The sequence below is a fragment of the Lacerta agilis genome, chromosome 9 (assembly GCF_009819535.1).
Source record: "Lacerta agilis isolate rLacAgi1 chromosome 9, rLacAgi1.pri, whole genome shotgun sequence".
NCBI classification, from domain to species: Eukaryota; Metazoa; Chordata; class Lepidosauria; order Squamata; family Lacertidae; genus Lacerta; species Lacerta agilis.
Genome location: NC_046320.1, coordinates 11778360 through 11801690, shown reverse-complemented (window position 1 = coordinate 11801690; position 23331 = coordinate 11778360). Strand labels below are relative to the sequence as shown.

The 23331-nt window shown below is 43.5% G+C and overlaps 1 protein-coding gene across 1 annotated transcript in view; it reads left to right on the top strand.

The window, feature by feature from the left end:
• PROM1 (prominin 1) overlaps window positions 1–22496 on the top strand; it is a 104096-nt gene extending 81600 nt beyond the window's left edge. Inside the window, 14 exon segments of the mRNA XM_033160361.1 lie at window positions 575–721; window positions 1872–1943; window positions 4228–4320; window positions 4858–4884; window positions 7187–7240; window positions 10123–10203; window positions 10313–10381; window positions 10658–10721; window positions 10724–10749; window positions 16353–16468; window positions 17815–17838; window positions 18334–18402; window positions 21721–21760; window positions 22041–22496. Coding sequence (XP_033016252.1) covers window positions 575–721; window positions 1872–1943; window positions 4228–4320; window positions 4858–4884; window positions 7187–7240; window positions 10123–10203; window positions 10313–10381; window positions 10658–10721; window positions 10724–10749; window positions 16353–16468; window positions 17815–17838; window positions 18334–18402; window positions 21721–21739 — 861 coding nt within the window. The 3' untranslated portion in view covers window positions 21740–21760; window positions 22041–22496.
• The last annotated feature ends 835 nt before the right edge of the window (window positions 22497–23331 follow it).

The following is a 23331-nucleotide window of genomic DNA, read 5'->3' as shown; positions in this document are numbered from 1 at the left end:
TTAAAAAAAAAAAAGCTCAACAATGCTCAACAACTTTGGGGTAACTTTGAAAAAAGTTTGGGCACCCCCGAATTTTAAAGTGATGGCCATTTCTCTACACTCGTTACTCAGTGAATTTTGTCTGGATGAGGCAGTCCTGATTTAATAGAACAGGATTTGGGTACTTCATAGCAGGTAGAGGAGAATGCATTTTTACATACAGCAAAGAAATATTTGTTAATAGAAAAGAAGCGTAACAGAAGGCCTAGCACAGCACTTTAAAAACAGTATAATATGAAATGATGCATTCAGAAAAGATATTTCCTATCTGCAGTCTCAAGTGGTGATATTATGTTCATTTCGGAATGTTTTGTCCTGTCTTTCTTATATGAAACACTCAAGGCAGTTTAAAAAAAAATTTGATGCAACAGAAAATGACAAACAGTAACTTTACCACACTAGTTTTGCTGCATGTCAAGATGAAAGCTGTGTGTGTCTCAAATGAGAAGCTGGCAAGTAGGGGTTGCTCCACTTGCTGTTGTAAATGTTCTAACATTTGGTGAGAGCTGCTTCCTCCTGGTTTTGTCTCCTATAGTATGCAGAAGATGTATCGCTGAAAATCAAGCATATTAATATAAACTTAAGCAATATAGTTTTGCTTGATGAGAAGGGAAAGGAGAATTTGATGAATTTCAGTTCCTCGGGAATAAATGAGATAAACTTTGCAGCATATCTGTCAGAGGTAAGACACTGGGGAGGTAACTCCTTGTTTTCATGTGGTTTAGAGAGGTTTTTTCCCCAACTGCCCACCCCAGTAAATACAGGTTGTGGGGATAGCCAGCATCTGGGACAACCAGTAATCCCGGAGTTCCTGCTCCCACTGGCCGTAAAAGGGTCCGCTGGCTATGAACCTGAAGGTAGTTGTCGTGAGTTCTGAAGGTTTCCGAAGGTTTCTGAAGGTTCTGGAGATTCCGAAGGTTTCCGGATAGGAAAGATAGGCAAAGCTAAATAGTGGCCAAAACTTAGAAGGCCAAATAAACGTTTTTGAAATAAAATGAAATAAAGACTAAGAGACTGCAGTCAATGGTGAAGAAGCGCTCCACTGCTCTGTGCGGCTTGGTTTCTCTTTCGGTTTCTCTCTGGCTTGTCTCGCGCGTTCTCCACACCGTTACAGAGAGCAGGGGCTATTTATTAGGAAGTTAATCATCGTCATAACATTGTCAACAACCAATCACAACGTTGTTTCTAGGCTAGTTTCTGGGCGGGAAACTCTTAACTGATTATTAATGAGGCTAAATTGGCGCGCTTTGCCCCCAGCGCGGAGGGATCCAGGCAGCAAACCTCTGCCGGATCCTTTTACCTTCCTTGCTATGCGCGGAAGATTACCTTAAAGAAAACAGGTGCAGGAGCACCTTAAAATGTATTCCCACAACAGGTATTTGGCACCAAGGCATGCCTTTTAAAGATATAAGCACTCGCCTGTATATACTCATCTCAAACTGCAACGAAATCACCATAAACCTTTGAAGCAATTAACTTAAGCTCTGTGTACTAGTGCTCCCTAGCGTGGCTTGAGAGAATGGCTCCATGAGAAATTAATTCAGTATTGAATACACCTATGCGGCTTTGGGTGTGCACCTTTTAGCCCCCTGCAGGGTCACATCTCTCACACACTGGGAGACCAAAACTTCATGTGCTCTGAGGAGGTCATCCACTGTCTATTTGCAGTGCAAGATGTTGCTTTCTTTCTTTCAGCCTTTTCAGTTGTAAAGCACAGTGTGCCTCCAATTTTAATTCAGAGCAACAATATTGCTTGACTACCAGAAGCCTAGCAATCTTCATTCTCTCAATGCTACTACAAACGGTGTGATTTTTGCTTCTGTCTTGTGCAGATCAATAAGAGTGTTACCAAAGTGGATCTCTTGTCCTTTGCTAACGATTTGGAAGCACGGGCAGACCAACTGGTGAGTTTTGATTTGATCGGAACGAAACTCTGAGGAGAACGTCTTTATTCTGAACGGACTCCTATTTATTCCATTTTCCATTGTTGAGACGCGGCTGTAAATGGAAGAATATATATTTAAAGTAGATAGCTGCTTAGCCAAGCTCACCTAAAACAATCTGATGATTTCCCTGGAAGACAGGATTAATACAAGATGCTGTGTATGTCATTACAATGGGCCATACAAGCTAGCGAAGTAGGATACCTGCGAAAGCAGAACTTGGGTGAATTTATCTATGCTTTAAAAGGTAAAGGGACCCCTGATCATTAGGTCCACTCGTGTCCGACTCTGGGGTTGTGGCACTCATCTCGCGTTACTGACCAAGGGAGCCGGCGTACAGCTTCCGGGTCATGTGGCCAGCATGACTAAGCCACTTCTGGCAAATCAGAGCAGTGCATGGAAACGCCATTTACCTTCCCGCCAGAGCGGTACCTATTTATCTACTTGCACTTTGACGTGCTATTGAGCTGCTAGGGGGCAGGAGTAGGGACCAAGCAATGGGAGCTCACCCCGTTGTGGGGATTCGAACCGCCAACCTTCTGATCAGCAAGGCCTGGGCTCTGTGGTTTAACTTTGTGTTGGCATAAAAATAATTGCTGGCAGTGGGCATTAACCTGAGTCAGCTTTGCATGTTCCACCTGGCCAGTGTTGCTAACATGAGGCATAACATCTTCTTGCTTGGCACTCACAGAGAGATCTCCCTCCAACAACTCATCCAGGAAAATGGTGCAGGAAGCATAAATTTGCTTCCAATAAGTGTTGTTGTTGTTGTTCAGTCGTTCAGTCGTGTCCGACTCTTCGTGACCCCATGGACCAGAGCACGCCAGGCACGCCTATCCTTCACTGCCTCCCGCAGTTTGGCCAAACTCATGTTAGTAGCTTCGAGAATACTGTCCAACCATCTCATCCTTTGTCGTCCCCTTCTCCTTGTGCCCTCCATCTTTCCCAACATCAGGGTCTTTTCCAGGGAGTCTTCTCTTCTCATGAGGTGGCCAAAGTACTGGAGCCTCAACTTCAGGATCTGTCCTTCTAGTGAGCACTCAGGGCCGATTTCCTTGAGAATGGATAGGTTTGATCTTCTTGCAGTCCATGGGACTCTCAAGAGTCTCCTCCAGCACCATAATTCAAAAGCATCAATTCTTCGGCGATCAGCCTTCTTGATGGTCCAGCTCTCACTTCCGTACATTACTACTGGGAAAACCATAGCTTTAACTATACGGACCTTTGTTGGCAAGGTGATGTCTTTGCTTTTTAAGATGCTGTCTAGGTTTGTCATTGCTTTCTCCCAAGAAGCAGGCGTCTTCTAATTTCGTGACTGCTGCCACCATCTGCAGTCATCATGGAACCCAAGAAAGTGAAATCTCTCACTGCCTCCATTTCTTCCCCTTCTATTTGCCAGGAGGTGATGGGACAGTGGCCATGATCTTAGTTTTTTTGATGTTGAGCTTCAGACCATATTTTGCGCTCTCCTCTTTTACCCTCATTAAAAGGTTCTTCAATTCCTCCTCACTTTCTGCCATCAAGGTTGTATCATCAGCATATCTGAGGTTGTTGATATTTTTTCCAGCAATCTTAATTCCGGTTTGGGATTCATCCAGCCCAGCCTTTCGCATGATGAATTCTGCATATAAGTTAAATAAGCAGGGAGACAATATACAGCCTTGTCGTACTCCTTTCCCAATTTTGAACCAATCAGTTATTCCATATCCAGTTCTAACTGTAGCTTCTTGTCCCAAATAGAGATTTCTCAGGAGACAGATGAGGTGATCCGGCACTCCCATTTCTTTAAGAACTTTCCCATAGTTTGCTGTGGTCGACACAGTCAAATGCTTTTGCGTAGTCAATGAAGCAGAAGTAGATGTTTTTCCAATAAGTATTTGTCCATAATTAAATATCTCAGTGGAGGGCGCCATTGCACCTTTTGGTCTACTGGAAAAATAATTGTCATTTATCTTAAAGTAAAAGGTATTTATCCAATAACTGGATAAAAATTAAAGTTTACCAGGACATATTTTTCAGTATTGAACTTTGTTTTTTTCAGTATTGCAAAGAGAAACAGCCATGTGGGGAAATCATTTAAAGAATAACTCATAAGAATTGGTAGAAGGGTGTATATTTTCTTAGAACTTTAATGGCATTTTGCTGTTTCTGACACAGAATGAGAAATGACTCACTTCTTTGGAAAAGGAGACTTATTTATCTAGAACTGTAAGCTGTTTAGTAACTTGTTTGTTTGTCTTTGCAGCCTAAAGGAGCATTAGAAAATGCATTAAAAGGACATGCAAATAGTATCCGCGTGATACATAACCAACAAGTTGTTCCATTGGAGCAAGCAATGGTAAAAAAAAAAAAAAAACTTTGCAGTTGTTGGGCTAGGACATGATTGGGAAAGTGTATTCAACAAGTTTGGGATGTCAGTCAAGACTGCCTCCATTCATGCAATTTCTAGACGTTACACAAGGATGCTTCTTGTACAAAGATTTTCTGGAGTAAAGTTTTAGTGTCTGTTTTTGTGTGTTTGGTGCACTCCCCTCTTATTCCCTGGCACAGCTATGAGGAAGAAATCTGAAGCTTTCTCTTCTGTTTCTGCTTTTAAAACTAAGCAGAGTTTCTTGTAACATCCAGCATACACGTTGTGTAAGCTGAGTTGAGCTGGGTGGGGCTAGTTGTGGCATTTCGTATCTTTCTACATGTTAGGCTTTAATTTGGCTTTTCTTGTGATTCTACTACTGCTTCGTGATGCTATATTTTGCTTCGAAATAATTTCCTTGCTGAAAAGTACCGTACTTGTGTTCTTGTCTGCTTGATTCCTCCCTCCCCCCTCACTCTTCTAATTAACTCTTAATCATTCTCAATGTTTCTTTTCCAAAAACTGACTGTCAAGAAATATGTTAGAGCTAGGGTAAGTGCTTTTCCTTTCTTACACTGCAAGTGGGGGCTTTAGGCACATTTCAGATCAGGGACTCCACACTCAGCCTCAGTGTGATACTTTTATCAGCCTGATGATGTTATATGTTTCATGGCACTTCCCAGAGAAACCTAAGCAAAAAACCAGAACAGGACAGGGAGAGTATAAGACAGCGGTACACTTGGTTGTAGACAGATGCTAGTCCTTGCATATGGGTCTATAATAACATCTTGCAGCTGCTCCGTTAAATGGATATGGCCAGGGGCGTCGCTGGGGAGGGGCGGTGGGGGCGGTACGCCCCCAGTGACAGGGTGAGCAGCGGCGGGTGGGGGTGACAAGCAGTGGCCCCTCCCGCCACTCCCACGCGCCGCCGCTCCCTCCGTCACCCCGGAGCAGCAGCACACGGATGGGGTGCTTCTGCCGCTTTTTTCGGCGGGGGGGGGATGACCAGCGAGGTGGGGGTCACGCTTGTCACCCCCTCCTCACTGGTCACCACCCCCCGCCGAAAAAACCGCGGGGGGGGCGGGGAAAGCCTGGAAAGGAAGCAGAGCAGGCGCGTTTAAGCGCCGCTCTGCTTCTTTTTCCGCTTTCCGCCGCTTTTTTCGGCGGGGGGGGGCCTGACCAGCGAGGTGGGGGTCACGCTTGTCACCCCCTCCTCGCTGGTCACCACCCCCCCGCCGAAAAAAGCCTCGGAAAGGGGGAAATCCCCCTTTCTGTATACACGTGCGTCGTGACGTCATGATGAACGTCACGGCGCGCGCGTCGTGCCCCTCCCCCAGGGGGTGCCTCTGCGCTGCCGCCGCCCCAGCAGCGCAGAGGCTAGCGACGCCACTGGATATGGCAGGGGTCAGCAAACCTTTTCAGCAGGGGGGCCGTTCCACTGTCCCTCAGACCTTGTGGGGGGCCGGACTATATTTTGAAATATATATATATACGAATTCCTATGCCCCACAAATAATCCAGAGATGCATTTTAAATAAAAGCACACATTCTATGTAAAAACACCAGGCAGGCCCCACAAATAACCCAGAGATGCATTTTAAATAAAAGGACACATTCTACTCATGTAAAAACTCACTGATTTCCGGATCGTTTGTGGGCCGGATTTAGAAGGCGATTGGGCCACATCCGGCACCCGGGCCTTAGTTTGGGGACCCCTGGCATATGGCACGTTACAAGCCAACATCGTGGTACAAAGCTGAGTTGGGGTGTAATTACATGCTCCAATAAATTAGGGCTGACTCCATAAACACCTGCCCAGTCCAAGTTTCTCCCCTTCCCCCCAACATTTTGTACAAGTTGCAAGATGTACAAGATGCACAATATGTTTTGGGACTACAACTACAAATCCCATGATCCCTAGCTAACAGGACCAGTGGTCAGGGATGATGGGAAATTGTAGTCCCAAAACATCTGGAGGGGCCGACTTTGCCTATGCCTACATTAATGTCACTAGGTTATGTTACAGGTGGGTAGCCGTGTTGGTCTGCCATAGTCAAAACAAAATAAAAAATTCTTTCCAGTAGCACCTTAGAGACCAATTAAGTTTGTTCTTGGTATGAGCTTTCGTGTGCATGCACACTTCTTCAGATACCAGATACTAGGTTATGTTTCTTCACCAGTGACAGCCCATGACAAGAAGCAGGCAGTGTGGAAACCCATAGGGTGTAGATATTGAGCAGCCCATCTTACTCATGACATGTAATTCTGACCTTGAACTTGGAAAGCCTGGATTTAAATTGGTGTGGCATCCGTGACACTGAATGACCTCTCCCATAGAGATCTTGAAGTGTGCATGTAATCTTAACAGGGGGACACCTGTCCATACTGCAGATTCATGGAATTGTAGGACCACTGAGAGAAGGGATGAGGAAACTTGCGATCCTCATGTGCTGTTGACTACAATCTCTACCATTGGCTGTTGGTCTTTCTGGCTTAGGGCGAGTGGAAATTGCAGTTTGATAATAACTGCAAGTCCAGAGATTAGCAGCTCCTGGCCTAGAGCTTTGTAGTCTATAAAATGGGAGGGAGGGTGGTTTCTTAATTTTTATGCACTCTCATTTTCCATTGACTGGACTTAGTAGCATTGAAAACAAGCAGACACCGTAAATTCATGTTCCAGCTGTATTTCAAACTACATAAAACTACACCACAAGAATGGTTTCCATTCTACTTAAAATAGATACGCATGTACAAGGCTTTATGTTCAGGAAATATGGCTTTACAGATCAATCTTTTTCTCTGGAATATGGTATAAGAGGTTTGTGTGATAGACTTTTTTGTTTTGTGTTAACAGAGCACTTTAAACCAGAGCATAAGATTACTGCAGAAAACATCATCGGAGCTTCCTGTAAGTTTTTGTTCATCTGTTTCTCCTTAAATAAAACCCCTGTTAGGGTTGTTTCTTTAAAACATTAACTAACCTATTTGTGACATATTTGCTAGGCAGTATTTTGTGTTCATTGTACATGGAATGTTGTACATTAAATTCAGCTGATAACCGAGTTCAAACATTATCAGTTCCATTCAGACAATTCTGAGTACTTGAAAGTCCACCAGACAAAATAATCTCCACATAGGAAACTACATGTTGGGGAAAGTGTATAATATTTATCTCTGATATGCTAGCTTGTTACACAAAGGGAATTTGTTAATACTTAGACGCATTCAGACTACAAATTTACCACCTTAGTGAAAATTAGCCCTCCAGCAGTGACTGGATGATCCTCCAGATTATAGTTTAGAGGACTGGAAATCATCCCTGTGCTCGAGTGCTCCAACCTCCCCTTGTGTGTACAGTTTATGGAATTGCTTCCCTATCTGAAGTTGTGGTTGAATGTAGCAAACCATGGTTTGCTCAAACCAGGAAGCAATTAAATATGAGAACAACAAGAAGAAGGCAGAAACGAAAATATTGGAGAAATGCTTCAGAGGTCCAGACTATGGGAAGCCCGGAAACATTAATAATTTGGATTGTAATTTGGTTTATTAAATTTTTTATTGTTTTAAATTAGATTATGATTTGATGGATTTGTTAATTGGCTGTTTTTATTGGAAAATTAATAAAAATGATTTTAAAAAAGGAAGGAACCATGTGAGCACAGGGCCCATTCCCGACCCTCCAACTGTGGTTTGTCTGCATGCAGCCTTCAAATTTTAAGTGTACACTTAAATATCTTCAAAAACACCTAAAAATTTATATCCTGAGGCTTTCACAACTGGGTTGTTTATCTCATGATAAGGAACAATCATAGCAGTGTAGCAACCACACACAGAGTTTCATAACTTTTTGGATGTAATATTATAATGTCATAAATGTCGCCATTTGCCTGTCTCTCAGGACCATAAGTAATATGGGGAAAATCTTTGGTCTTTGGTTAAAAGCAGCTGCGGAGGATGGAAGAATTTGAATCAGGGCTGTAACCCTTTCTCTAGCGTTGTTTCCCTGATTTAAGTTGCCCCTATCCATAAGCTGCTACTGTATATTCTGGCGTATAAGACTACTTTTTAATCCAGGAAAATCTTCTCAAAAGTCGGGGGTCGTCTTATATGCCGGGTGGAGAATCTGTGGTCGAGTATTTCTCAAACTATATTTAATTGGAAAAGTTGGGGGTCGTCTTATATGCCCAGTCGTCTTATACGCCGGAAAATATGGTATTAGCTGCGGAGATGGAAAAGACTGCTGCGTTCTCCCTTCTTTTGACTTACAGCTCCTGGTCAGGAGATGTTTAAGTCAGGGAAACAGTGCTGGGGAAAGCTTACAATTCCGCCCCTGCCCCAGTCCAAATTTTCCTATCCCTCACAGCTGCTTTCACCCAAAGAAAAACATACTGGGAGACTAAATTGCAGACCTCCCACATCTCATGTAGTTTGACCTACATTAAGGTCTGAATAACTGACTGACGTGGTTCCAGTTACAGGTAGGTAGCCGTGTTGAACTGCCATAGTCAAAACAAAATAAAAAATTAAAAAATTCCTTCCAGTAGCACCTTAGAGACCAACTAAGTTTGTTCTTGGTATGAGCTTCGTGTGTATGTGAAGAAGTGTGCATGCACACGAAAGCTCATACCAAGAACAAACTTAGTTGGTCTCTAAGGTGCTACTGGAAGGAATTTTTTATTTTTTATTTTGTTTTGACTGACGTGGCATTATTTAATATCATTCCATTTATGAATGACTTCGTATAAAATACTTTGGGGCTATTTAAAACATCAGTAAAAATAATTAACTATATAAAATCAATGATGATATAAGGCTGATGGAACTGGTTCTGTTTTGTTAGCTGCGGCTAAGATAGTTTGGTTAGGAAGTGGAAGGACTCGAATGTTCTTGTAATATGGGAATGGTCAATGAAATGTATTCAATTATGAATACATCAATGAAATGTATTCATTATGAATCAACTGACTGATCTAGCAGGAAGGAAGGAAGAAGTAGCAGGTGTGAGCAACTAGAGAGATGGAACTGTTTTACCGAGTATTGGAATCTCAACGATGGTAATGTGAGTCTAGAAGGGTATTTATTCATATAGTATATACAAATTCTACATATTTATACTTGGTTTTAAAGTATCAGGGGATGCCATAAATTTAGAGACTTCGTATCTGACTGGGAATTATCCTTATTTTATCTGGTCAAACTGTTCTTTTATTTTGGAAAGATCCTATGTTTGAATCACTGCTTATCTCTCATATAATATATATATATATATATATATATATATATATAATACAGAGGTACCTCTACTTACGAATGCTATCCATTTCGGGCTGACGTTTGCACTCTGAAAAGTCCGTAAGTAGAGCGCTGCTATTGCGCATGCGCGAAGTGCTCAGATCACTTCTGCGCTGCCGTGCGCGGCGAACCCAGAAGTAAACACTTCCGGGTTTGCCGCATTCGTAACCTGAAAAGCCGCAACGTGAAGCAAACGTAACACGAGGTATGACTGTACTTGATGATACTGTCAATCTTAGTTTGGATTTGAAACTCTTACATATGAATGACAAGAGTCTCAAATCCAAAACCAAGATTCACTGTATCATCAAGTAATGAACATGCATGTGTGAACCGGCCATGGGTGTCTGGGTTGTTCGCTTTTTACTCCCCTTTTTCTAATTTTGACTGTGTGTTGGAGAAATATTATTTTAACTGTATAATGATTAGCGGTTTGGGTGGTTCAACAGCATACTTTTTCTTTCACCACCCCATAATCTTCTATTCCTCCTCTTCCAGGGGAAAGTCCGAAGTGTGATCAGTGCTGTTAATGCTGCACAACTTCTTATAAACAACAATGCTTCGTTTGTTATTGTTCAGGTAAGTTTTAATTTAAAAACAAAAACAAAAACCCACACATAGTTCATTGTATTTCAAATGTTTATGTGTGTAACTTAATGTGTCCATTTCCTTTTTTCCCTCCCAAAAGGAAACTAAAAAGTATATGGATACTATAATCGGTTACTTTGAGCAGTACGCTGAATGGGTGAAGGAATCGGTAAGATATCTCCCCACCCTCACCTCTTAGGAAATGGCCGTTTAGAGAACTTCATTTTGAAAAAAAGGAAAATTAAACATATTGGTGTATCAACACTGCTACTAGAAACAACATAGTAAATTAGAAAATAACATTAATTATCCTACCAAATATGATTAATTCAGATTGGGTATCAAAATCATATGTCTTATCTTTCCAGCTTAATATAAAATGCTTCTTAATGGGAATTTTCTGTATATAATGTTCAGCACTTGGATTCTTTTTCTGATCTTGTAGATTGCTATGGAAGTGGCAACTTGTAAGCCCATTGCCAATGTGGTCGATACTGCTATAGATATATTCTATGCAGCTATATAACAGATTCTTTGGTAAGAATATTTTGCATTCTTCCAAAAAAAAAAAATTGTGAAGGAGGGAGGGTTAAATCTTTTATTTCTCTGCTGAGACAGCTTATGCTAAGACTAGAGAACCGGTACATTTGCATAAAGGTAGATTTGGGTAATAAGAAAGGTACGTGTGTATTACACAGTAACTCCCAAAGAGTTGCAGCTCACATGTCTTTCAGGAATTTGGAAATCACATGTCTGGAAAGTAATCTTGAGAAACAGCTTGTTGTCGATACAAGATTTGAAATTGCAGCTGAAAAGCCAAGCCAATTGACATAATGTGAAATGGAGCTTTCGGCCATTTTTTGGCATCAGATTTGTTGTTGTTGTTGTTGTTCAGTCGTGTCCGACTCTTCGTGACCCCATGGACCAGAGCATGCCAGGCACGCCTATATTTCACTTCCTCCCGCAGTTTGGCCAAACTCATGCCAGTAGCTTCGAGAACACTGTCCAACCATCTCATCCTCTGTCGCCCTTCTCCTTGTGCCCTCCATCTTTCCCAACATCAGGGTCTTTTCCAGGGAGTCTTCTCTTCTCATGAGGTGGCCAAAGTACTGGAGCCTCAACTTCAGGATCTGTCCTTCCAGGGAGCACTCAGGGCTGATTTCTTTAAGGATGGATAAGTTTGATCTTTTTGCAGTCCATGGGACTCTCAAGAGTCTCCTCCAGTCTCTCTCCTGACCCTATTCTCAAAAAACTATTAAGCTGAAACCTCAATTTTTAGAGGAATTGCACACAAAGGACCTGCTGAATCGGACCAAAGTATTTTGCTTCCAGTAGTGGCCAGACAGATGACCTTGGAAGCTTGCAAGGAGAGCACAAAAGCACAAACTGCATTTGTTTACCCCCCCCCCCCATTGTGGCTATTAGCATTTATAGACACCACCGTGGAAGAAAGATTCAATGATTAGACTTTTCTAACACAAGTGGTCTTATCAGTGGTTCTATCCCTTCTGAGAACCCACCTGACATGCCCTTTCTGTTCTCTGGGCCATCTAAATTATCTAAGTGCATGGGACACTTGCTTAGATGTTCTCCTAGTCACATGGAATCTGTTCCACAGATATGCTGCTTCCATGTGGATGGGAAGACATAAGGCAATATGCATTTTATGAAATAGCACTTCCATCTTTCTCAACTTTCTGCTGATTAATTTCATTGAATGGCCTGGAATTTTAGTGTGATGGGAGATAGCATGCATAATTTTATAGGAGCCTTGATAACCCAAGGAAAGACAGGATATCAATCTCATAAATAAATAAATAAATAATAAATAAGCCCTTACAATTTCATCCTTGTTCATATCTCTTTTTATAAAAGCTAAAAAGTCCCAAAAGTTTGAGCTTTAACATGGGTTTTCTATTTTCCCAGTCTGGAGACATACGTTTGGAGCTAATCATTTTATCAAGCAGCTTATAATGCAATCTACAATATTTAAATGCAATGGGAAACTTTCTTCTGTTGACTTACAGAAAGACATTTTGGATGCATTCCTGAACAATGGCAGCGTTCACCGATTCCTTTTGTCCTGAAATGGCAACATCTGCATTTTGTAGTTGCCTCGAGAAATGCAGAAATTGTATATTTGCGTGAGGGGGAAAAATTAGCAAAAGACACAGAAAGGAATAAGCTAAATGTTCCTCAGAAATTTCCTGCAATTGCTGCTAATAATTGAGGGCAGCTGAAGGACCCTGGTTGTTTTCTTGCTGCTTAAATTAGGATGGGCTGGATTTTTCATGCATAACTGGGCGAACAAGTTCAGACTGTCTCCAGTTCTGTTGAAAGCAAAGTGTAAAACCGCCTTTTTAACAGCTGGAACTAATTGGGCTAGTCTGTGTAATCATTAAATTATTATTTCTTGTATAAACAATATTTCCTGACCCAGAAAATTGCACTAAGATACCAAGGTATTAACTCCACTGCAAGCAGGGATAAAGCTACATCTGTTGTTCTTTACAGAAGAAGGAAAGCATGGCTAGGATATTAATTTTCTGAGGCCTACACATACATTGCGGTTTGTTGTAAGTTGGTTGGAATAAAGCAGTGTGCTTGTGTGATTTTTTTTTTAAGTTGTTGTAAGGGTTTCACATGCATTCCGTGTTCAACACAGGGGTAGAGCTAGACTGATGGCACACTCCAGTTGAGTTTAGCTTGGCTTACAAGTATGTTTTGGTTTGGCTGCTTACGTTATGGAGGGTGAGGTGTTTCCCTGGTTTATTTACTTTCTGTAAAAACTGAGCATTTGCCAGCACAGGGCTTGCAGTAGCATCCTGGTGCCTAAAACACAACACAGCAGGCAGGGCCTCAGACATTTGGACGCCTGAGGCAGAAGGCCCCGTCACCAACCGCACAAAGTGTGTGCCGGGGGCAGGGGCGTCGTTAGGGGGGGCGGTGGGGGCGGTACGCCCCTAGTGGCAGGCGCGACAAGCAGCGGGTGGGGGTGACAAGCGGCGGGTGGGGGTGACAAGCGGCGGCCCCTCCCGCCACTCCCCACGCAATGCCGGTCACCCTGGGAGCAGCAGCGCTGCACGGACGGGGTGCTCCCTCGGCCGTGCGCTGTTGCTCCCGGGGCGACGGAGCAAGCGGTGGCGCATGGGGGTGACAAGCGGCAGCCCCTCCCCCATTCTCAAGCGCTGCCGCTCCCCCGGAGCAGCAGAGTCGGACCGCCGCTTCCACAGCCTCCTTTTGAGCCGCAGAGCTTAAAAGCGGGCTCTTCGGCTTAAAAGGGGGCTGCAGAAGCGGCGGCGGCGCTCCCGGAAACGCCCCGGGGGCAGGGCATCGTGACGTCACAATGTGCCGTCACGGCGCCCCACCCCGGGCCGTTTCCTTTGCCGCCCTGGGTGCCGCGGAGCCTAGCTCCGCCACTGGCCGGGGGGGGGAATCTCCGCAAGAGCTTCTCTTCAAGGAAAAGCCCTTGCAAAGACTCACCACCACCGGGCAAGCAAAGGGCAAGCTTCACGAGGGCTTCTGGATAGGCCTCCTCTTGTGTTTCTGCTGCCTGAGGTGATTGCTTCACGCTGCCTCACAGTGCGGGAGCCTTTCTGCATATACTGTGGGGCTGTGTAGCTTGAAAGCTGCCCTCCAGCTCTGCGCAGCACAACTTGCCATGAAGGTCAGCCCGCTTCCCTGAGGAAAATAGCCAGAGGCATGTTAAACACTAAACAGGCTCACATTTAGCTTGCTCGGTTGCAAATTATGAGGCCCAGTATATGGGATGTTCCAGTGAATGAGGGAAGTTTCCCTATACTGAGGCCGATTCATTAGTCCAGCTACAGTACCTCTATCAACCATAATTTTAAAAAATTCCTTCCAGTAGCACTTTAGAGACCAACTAAGTTTGTTCTTGGTATGAGCTTTCATGTGCATGCACATGAAAGCTCATACCAAAAACAAACTTAGTTGGTCTCTAAGGTGCTACTGGAAGGATTTTTTATTTATTTATGGTTGATAGAGGTAAGATTGCCGGAAAAAATATCAACAACCTCAGATACGCTGATGATACAACCTTGATGGCAGAAAGTGAGGAGGAATTAAAGAGCCTTTTAATGAGGGTGAAAGAGGAGAGCGCAAAATGTGGTCTGAAGCTCAACATCAACAAAACTAAGATCATGGCCACTGGTCCCATCACCTCCTGGCAAATAGAAGGGGAAGAAATGGAGGCAGTGAGAGATTTCACTTTCTTTGGCTCCATGATCACTGCAGATGGTGACAGCAGTCACGAAATTAGAAGACGCCTGCTTCTTGGGAGAAAAGCAATGACAAACCTAGACCATCTTAAAAAGCAAAGACATCACCTTGCCGACAAAGGTCCATATAGTTAAAGCTATGGTTTTCCCAGTAGTAATGTACGGAAGTGAAAGCTGGACCATAAAAAGGCTGATCGCCGAAGAATTGATGCTTTTGAATTCTGGTGCTGGAGGAGACTCTTGAGAGTCCCATGGACTGCAAGAAGATCAGACCTATCCATTTTAAAGAAATCAGCCCTGAGTGCTCACTAGAAGGACAGATCCTGAAGTTGAGGCTCCAGTACTATGGCCACCTCATGAGAAGGGAAGACTCCCTGGAAAAGACCCTGATGTTGGGAAAGATGGAGGGCACAAGGAGAAGGGGACGACAGAGGATGAGATGGGTGGACAGTGTTCTCGAAGCGACTAGCATGAGTTTGGCCAAACTGCGGGAGGCAGTGGAGGATAGGGTTGCCTGGCGTGCTCTGGTCCATGGGGTCACAAAGAGTTGGACACGACTGAACGGCTGAACAACAACAAGGTGCTACTGGAAGGATTTTTTAAATTTTGTTTTGACTATGGCAGACCAACATAGCTGCCTATCTGTAACTGGATCTATCAACCATATGGGCTGGATTCTTTTCCAGCCTTAACCTGGGGTTGAAACTTTGAACGGCACATTCCGTTACTCCATTGTTGATGCGCATAGTATCTACTATTGCAGCCCCACAGCTGACTGGTGCTCTGAAGATGGTTAACTGTTGTTTCTGTTCAATTTGGATCTTAAACCACCATTTAAAGTTGATTTCATACCGGAGCAAAACTTAACTATGGTAAAAAAAAAAAACTAAAAAAAACAACCTTGGTTCCAGCCAGTGGCGTCGCTAGCCTCTGCGCTGCTGGGGGCGGCGGCAGCGCAGAGGCACCCCCCTGGGGGAGGGGCACGACGCATGTGTATGCAAAAAGGGGGGGATTTCCCCCTTTCCGAGGCTTTTTTCGGCGGGGGGTGCTGGTCGGGACCCCCCCCCCCGCCGAAAAACAGTGGCGGAAAGGGGGGGAAAGAAGCAGAGCGGCGCTTAAACGCGCCTGCTCTGCTTCCTTTCCAGGCTTTCCCCGCCCCCCCCGCGGTTTTTTGGCGGGGGGTGGTGACCAGCGAGGAGGGGGTGACAAGCGTGACCCCCACCTCGCTGGTCGGGCCCCCCCCCGCCGAAAAAAAGCGGCGAAGCACCCCATCCTGTGTGCTGCTGCTCCCGGGGTGACGGAGGGAGCAGCGGCGCGTGGGAGTGGCGGGAGGGGCCGCCGCTTGTCACCCCCCCCGCCGCTGCTCACCTGTCACTGGGGGCGTCCCGCCCCCACCGCCCCTCCCAGCGACGCCCCTGGTTCCAGCACACTTTTTAATGTGGGAAGAAAATTCATTTCAAACGATCAGAGGGCACTTGCTTTCCAAAACAGTCCCATACTGCTACAATTACACATTTGTCAGGCTGTTGTCGTCCTTACCTCACTAATGCTGACGGGGTTTGATGTTGCATTTTAATCTTGTTATCCGAGATGCCATGATCTCAAGCGACTGAGAATTTGTGAACAGTCCCAAGCAGCTTGTACAAAAGTGGCAAGGAGTTGAACTCTTTCCATTCTTGTTATCCATTTTATATCAATCCCAGTTGAAATCTGCTGTAGTTGATGGTTCCACAGGCTAGCAGGGTCCAATTTAAAAGAGACAACATCACATCTACACTCGCTCTTGTCTGTCCCCCCAAAGTTGGGAAGAACTTTGTAGGAAATCCTACAGAATCTGTGAGAAGGAATATGGATAACGGAGAATGTATGTGCCTAAATGTTGTTTCTTGTCTTCCCTAGAATGCCTTCTGGTTTGGCTTGGGGGGCTGTTCAGTATTTCTAATCCCTGCCATCATTTGTGCTGTGAAACTAGCCAAATTCTACCGTAGGATGGATACAGAAGATGTTTACGATGAGTAAGTAAGCAGGATGATCCCAATGAAAGACTGAAGAAATGCAAGAAAGCACACTATGTGAAACATGTTGATAGTTTCCTTTTTGATTGCTTATAGTACTGCAAGTCAGGGTGTCTCAGAGCAACTCAAAGGAACAGGTTGCATGGAATTCATTATTTATCTGGGGCCACCGACGTTTGCAGGAGTTTTACAGTTTCATGGGCAAGTAGCTGCCCATTTAAATTTCAACAGCATATGAAGACAGAGGGAGGGGAATAAAAAGAAGGGGCAAAAAGTAGTGAATTTGCGTCCGTGCCAGGATTTCTGCTTGCACAATAAGGCTTCCCTCCTCACTCCTCTCCTCTCTCCACATGCACCCTACCCAGATCCATTACAAAGAGCTGGGGAGCCCCTAGAACAGATTTGGGGGCGAGGGCAAGGAGAACGTTCTGTTGCACAAGCAGAAATCCCACTGATGGAATGTTCACTTATTGCTCCGTTGGATTCAGCCCAGTGTTATATAGCTTTCATTTAATTCAGCATCGGTTATTTGCTCCCCAGACAATTCTAGTCTGCAGAGAGCACTGGGAACTCTGAAGGACCCTCTTTCCCTCACAGTACTACAATTCCCTGGATATGCCAAGAACACAGAGATGTTTTTTTATTTTGTTTTAAGAGTAGAATGCAGAGGTTTTTATATCTGGTAGGGGGATATTCTCTGCGATGCTTACTCCCCAGGCTTCAGCTTTGGCATTTATAGTGCTCAGACACACAGTAAACAGAGAGGCAACAGGAATGGGAGGGTTTGCCTGGTACAGAGATCTGGAAATAGTGGTTCTTCCAGATCACTCAAGACAGTTGAGGGGTGAGGTGTAGATAGGTCCTGTGAATAGTTATTCAGGATTAAACCTTTAGAGAATAACCTGCACTTAAAACATTCCATAATGCAATAGGCTGGAAACTTTGTGGTAGCTATGAACTTAAAACATATTATGTCTGATCTCATATTTTCCTTTGCTTTTGTCGTGTGTAGTTTATTCTGCTTCCCCTAACCGGTCTTCTATTCTTCCATTTGCAGTTCCTCTGTCTCAGGGACTTGGCATTTTACTTTATGATAGCTATTTTTACTTATTTTTCACTTGTCTTCACTTCTACCTTTTTTTAAAAAAACAAAACAAAACCATTTCCCCGTAAGTCTGTCCAGTGCCTTTTCCTGATTTGTTCATTTTATTGTGTAGATCACTTTGACATTATACTTTTGCTACAATAGCAGTGAAAAAACAACAGGGAAATACTGCAAAGCCAAATATTTATCACGTACCACTACTGATTAACACACATGATAACCTTCTTTTTTATTTTTGTAGTGTTGAAACTATGCCCATGAAAAAGTAAGAGATTTTAATTGATATTAGCATGTAAAGTGGGAGGGTCTTTTTTTAAATTTGTAGATGTTACATATTTGATTTATACTGTATTTTTTTCTACATTTTTGGCATATTGCTCCCCATACCTATCACATAGCTTCATACGTGGATCATGTTGAAGTAGAGCTTTCTGTAGAATTAATTCAATGTACGTGACATACCATACATGGTATTCTATATACCATACTTGGTATTCTACAGGCTCTGCTATGGACATGCCTACTTAACACTGTTTTTTAAATATATATATATACTGAGGTGTTTTAGTTGTCTTATATTGTTCTGTTTTTGTTGGCTATTGTCAGCTGCTTTAGTCAAAAATTTTGGAAGGGCAACTGATAGCATTTAAAACAAACACCTTGTTAATTTTTTTAATTATCATCTTTGTAACCATAGTGTGTATGGAGTTGCATCTTATCATTAACACAGTCCTTTCTTGGTATATTTATTTTATTACAGTTTGGAAAATGGTAATAATGGTTATCATAAAGAGCATTTATATGGTATACACAATCCAATTCTGACAAGGTAAACCAAGTTTGAAACTGCTTGCCTTATAAGCACTCTTAATATATCGTGTATTAATCACTCACTCCTTTTTTCTGCACATTTTAAAACCACTTCTTGTTTTGCATGATTTTTTCATTGCTTAGCTCTCCCTTTCAATATATGCCCTATACCGCATTATATACTGGCTTGGTTTAAAAGGAACTCTGGTTTAATGTGAACAAGCAGTGTGCTGGTGCACAGTGCTAAAAAAATCCTAGCCAGACTTTGATATGTCGTGTTATCTGAGCCCAAACTTAATGATTTGTCTTTTCCAAACAATCAGTGACAATTGAGGTTTGTTCTTCAATTATCAGTCTTGGTTTGCTTGGGCGCAAAGCAAACCACAAACGTGGTTGCAGATGACACACAGAGGCGGAGCAAGGTGGGAGTGGCCTGCCCCGCATGACATCCCTGAGGGTGACAAAATCCCAGCGGACCCAATTGTGGCCGTGCTGTATTGCACCCCCCAGCCAGGCTGCCATCCCGGATTGCGTCCCCCGGTCGGGTGCGATTGCCCCTCCCCCTGGGTTGGGATTTGCGGGACGCGGCATGCTGTTACCTCACACTCCCAGCTGGAGGAAGCAGCCAGGCAGGCAGGAAACAACGGAAGGGGGCAGGAATGGGCTTCATGCGCCGCCCCAGGTACCCAAGAGGCTTCTTTCAACACTGATAACATTAGTCAAATCCTGGCCTTTTTGTCCGCAGTGTGGCAGTAGCGGTACTAGGGAGGGAGTTATTGACCAATGAGCACCAGCACAATACTTATGCTGAACCATAGTTTGTTTTAAACTGTGGTTTAACATTATGTGCGAAATGGACGACTAAAACATTTAACAAAAAAGTTGCACGGATTGCAGTTTTAAAGCCTGGCACCTTTTTAGTCATGGGATGCGGGGGCGCTGTGGGTTAAACCACAGAGCCTAGGGCTTGCCGATCGGAAGGTTGGCGGTTCGAATCCCTGTGACTGGGTGAGCTCCCGTTGCTTGGTCTGTGCTCCTGCCAACCTGGCAGTTCGAAAGCACGTCCAAGTGCAAGTAGACAAATAGGTACCACTCCGGCGGGAAGGTAAAGGGCGTTTCTGTGCGCTGCTTTGGTTTGCCAGAAGCGGCTTAGTCATGCTGGCCACATGATCTGGAAACTGCGGACAAACGCCGGCTCCCTCAGCCTGTAAAGCGAGATGAGCGCTGCAGCCCCAAAGTCGTGTGCGACTGGACTTAACTGTCAGGGGTCCTTTACCTTTACCTTTAGATGTTCTATAGTAATGTAATGACAGCATCTCTATCCTCAAATCATCTGTTCCAGCTACAATTGGACATAAAGTGCATTAGAGTTAAAGGTCATTCTCTTGGAAGATAAAGGAGTAGACTGAACCTGGGATCTGTGACATATCCAACATATGTTCAACAGCTCCTCTTCCATGCCAAAAATGTGCATATGATGCTAAGTTCATATGATGTTGATGTAATCTAACCTGTATGTAACCAAGACAAACATGATGGTGGCTAGATTTGCTTTCTTTAGGAAACATAGGTGCCAACCAGTGCTTTTTTCTGGGGGGACGCAATGGGACACATACCCCTAAACATTTTGTGAATCTAAGTTCGGCCTCATTGAGGGGCAGTATTTCAATAGGAGGAAAATGAGAGTTCCCCTAAACATTTTTAGAAAAAAAGCACTGCTGCCAACTCCCTGGGGCCTGAGCACACACAAAATTCCCCATGAAGGGGTTGGGCACCCACAAATTTTGGTGCCAGTGCCATGCACGGCACCTATGGCCCCGGGCACACATGGTCACAGAGCCAAGCTGGCATTCCTCTTGGGAAAGGTCACAGCTGGTATACACCAGCCAAGGAAACGCAAAGCTGCCACTAGCCCAACGCACCCCTTGATAATCCATGAGCAAACTTAAGTCCAGGAGGACCCCAAGACATTGAAAAGCTGCTCTGTCAATGGGGAACAAGGCAGAATACCTCTTGCCAATTGGCTTTCCTACCAATGCAGAGGAATTCTGCTCATCTGGATTTTTGTCTTGTTAGCCTATATCCAGTTTGTCGCTTGGTCTAGGCGTCAGTTCAGGATTTCTGCAGCTCCCCTGGACTTGGTGAGAGATAGTCAAATTTTGTCTGAATAATTTAAAAGCTGAGTGAAGGTGTTGGTTAAAGCAAATGAAAATAAATTTGAGTCTGGTCACATAAAATTGCACTTCAAGAAAGCACTTGACCCGCAGAAGGTTGTGGTAGCATCTGTGTGAAATTGGCAAAAATTGATTTGGGCTGTTTTCATCTTGCAGAGTTCTTCTTTTTGCTGATGAAATCAGGAGGGCTCTACATTTTATATCAGGCTCCTAAATATATATCCTGGTTGTTCCCACACACAGACAACCCCAGCCAACCTCCTGGTGCCCCCATTGGTAGCATTTAACTTGCATAAATGTTGGTGTACCTTGAGAGAATAAAAATAACACAACAAAATGTTTATAAGGTTATTGATTTAGTGTGATTTAATTATTTGAAATATGCTGAGAAGCAGAACGCTAACTTTGAAAACACTAAACTTTAAAAATATCAGTGAAAATTGGTCTAACTGAAAGCAGGCACCTTATTGTCTTTTCTCTCTCCAAACTTAAAACTTGAATAGGAGTGGTACCTGAGACAGAGTTTGAAAACCCATGCCTGAACTGCTTTACCCTGCTTCTTAGTATGACAATCTGGTTTCTCCACTTTCCACTACTGCTTGGCCATGCTCCTCCTATGCTTTTTCCGCTTTCCACTACTGCTTTTAGTTGATGTAAAAGGGGCTTTGCCTTCTTGCTGTTAAAAAAAAAAGAGAGACTAAGGTCTAGATCTCCCAGTGGATTTGCTGCCTGCAAATGCATGTGCTACTTGTGGTGAAAGTTAACAACTTGTTTGTATTTTTCAGTTATAACAGAATTGCATAAGAATTTATATCTAGCAGCCAATGGAAGGGTGGAGTAGAAAAGGGTTGGTGATCTGAAGTCCCCCTGCCTGCAAACTAGTAGATTTCCACTGTCCAGACAGTTATTAAAAGAGCATTCAGAAAAAGCAGAGAATTCTTATTTGTTTTCTTTATAAAAACAACCACCCACAATTTTCTCCATTCAGTCACTTTTCTATACTGAAGTTGCCCCAAACAGTTTCATATCTCTCTTTCTTTCTTTCTTTCTTCTTTCTTTCTTTCTCTCTCTCTCTCTCTCTCTCTCTCTCTCTCTCTCTCTCTCTCTCTCTCTCTCTCTCTCTCTCTCTCTCTCTCTCTCTCTCTCTCTATGTATATATATAGCTCTGTGGAACAGTGGTAGTGCATACTGGAAATGTGATGGGTAAGTGTCATTGTTTATTTATCTGCTAAAAAAAAATAGACCATTTTAAAAGATGAGATTTGACCTAGCAAGTATGGCCCCTCATGGAATTAACAGTTGTCTAATGTGGCCCTTTATATCACGAGCCAGTGGCACCAAGAGCTCTTTTCCGAGGGTCCTCAGATCCCATGTCCAAACTGACCCTTAGTTCTCCGAAGGTCACTGCATTTTATTTCCACTCTCTTGTAAACATGGTGGTTAGGAGCGTATTCTGACTTGTCTCTTGTGGCTTCATTTTCAGCCTCGGGGAATAATGCTGCAAGTAGCTCCTCTGGGAAGCACCTTTCCCGTCAATGCTGAATTCCGAATTCTGAGCCATCTTGTCTGGGGCCTGTCTAGTAAACTAATGTTGAATGGAAAGAGAATGGTGCAATCGTATGCCATGAAATGCCAAGCCACACAGCATCTATTTGTGTGTGTGTGTGTGTGTGGAGTACCATTAACACACGGAATTAGTGGCTTCCATTCTTATTTTATAATACCATTTTTCCACTGGAGTTTCTGTCTCTTCTCACATAATATATTTATTTATTGTAAACAGGCTGGTCTGTGGTTTATATTCGTTTCTGTGGGTTGTTGTTTTTCTTCGGATTAACTGCCCAGTCAAAATTTACTCGGTTCTTGTTATCATGCCCAGAGATGTTAATACCATGTATAAATATGTGTTTACATGAAGAATACAACCTGTGTACAGACACCTTTTTTGTATCTTGTGTTTTTTACAGCTGTATTGCAGCAGATTTTTTAATACTGTTTGTTATACTTCACAAGCGACCTGTTCAGCATGACCAGTGTTTCTCCGGTGCTGTTGGGTGGCTGCATTTGACTGTAAAACGTATGGAAACCTGCAATATTTTTGTGTCGTCTTCAGAAAAGTGAATGCAATTTGGCAGATTATTCTTCCCTATTTCTGAATTACTAATTAACGTACGGTGTCATTATGACCAGAAGCATATTGTTTTCCTGCAGCAAGCGGTTAGCTTAAAAAAACCAAAAACAAACAAATTCTGCAGAAATGTGCAATGGGAAGATATTACATTTTTTTTCTTTGTAACCTGAATCGTCATAGCAAGGAGTAAGAAAAGTGGAAAGGGCCTGTTCAGACCTTCAGCAAATTTCATAGAGGGTGTGTGATGGATGCCAAACTGCACACTATGTTGCTGTAACACAGGCATCCCAAACTTCGGCCCTCCAGATGTTTTGAGACTACAATTCCCATCATCCCTGACCACTGGTCCTGCTAGCTAGGGATCATGGGAGTTGTAGGCCAAAAGCATCTGGAGTGCCGAGGTTGAGGAAGCCTGCCGTCACCCCTAAATGTAACATATGTGTGTGCACCCCTAGCTATACATGCCTAATATGCACAATCATTATTTTCGTACACACTTTTTTTGAGAGAGAAAGCTTGTACTGAGCATATATGCGAAGGAATGGCACACCTATTGACCTCATTTAGATGTCACAGCGGTGTGGAGATGAACTGGCTATGGGCCATAATCTCGCCTTGCAGCTGGTTCACTCAAATTGCCAAA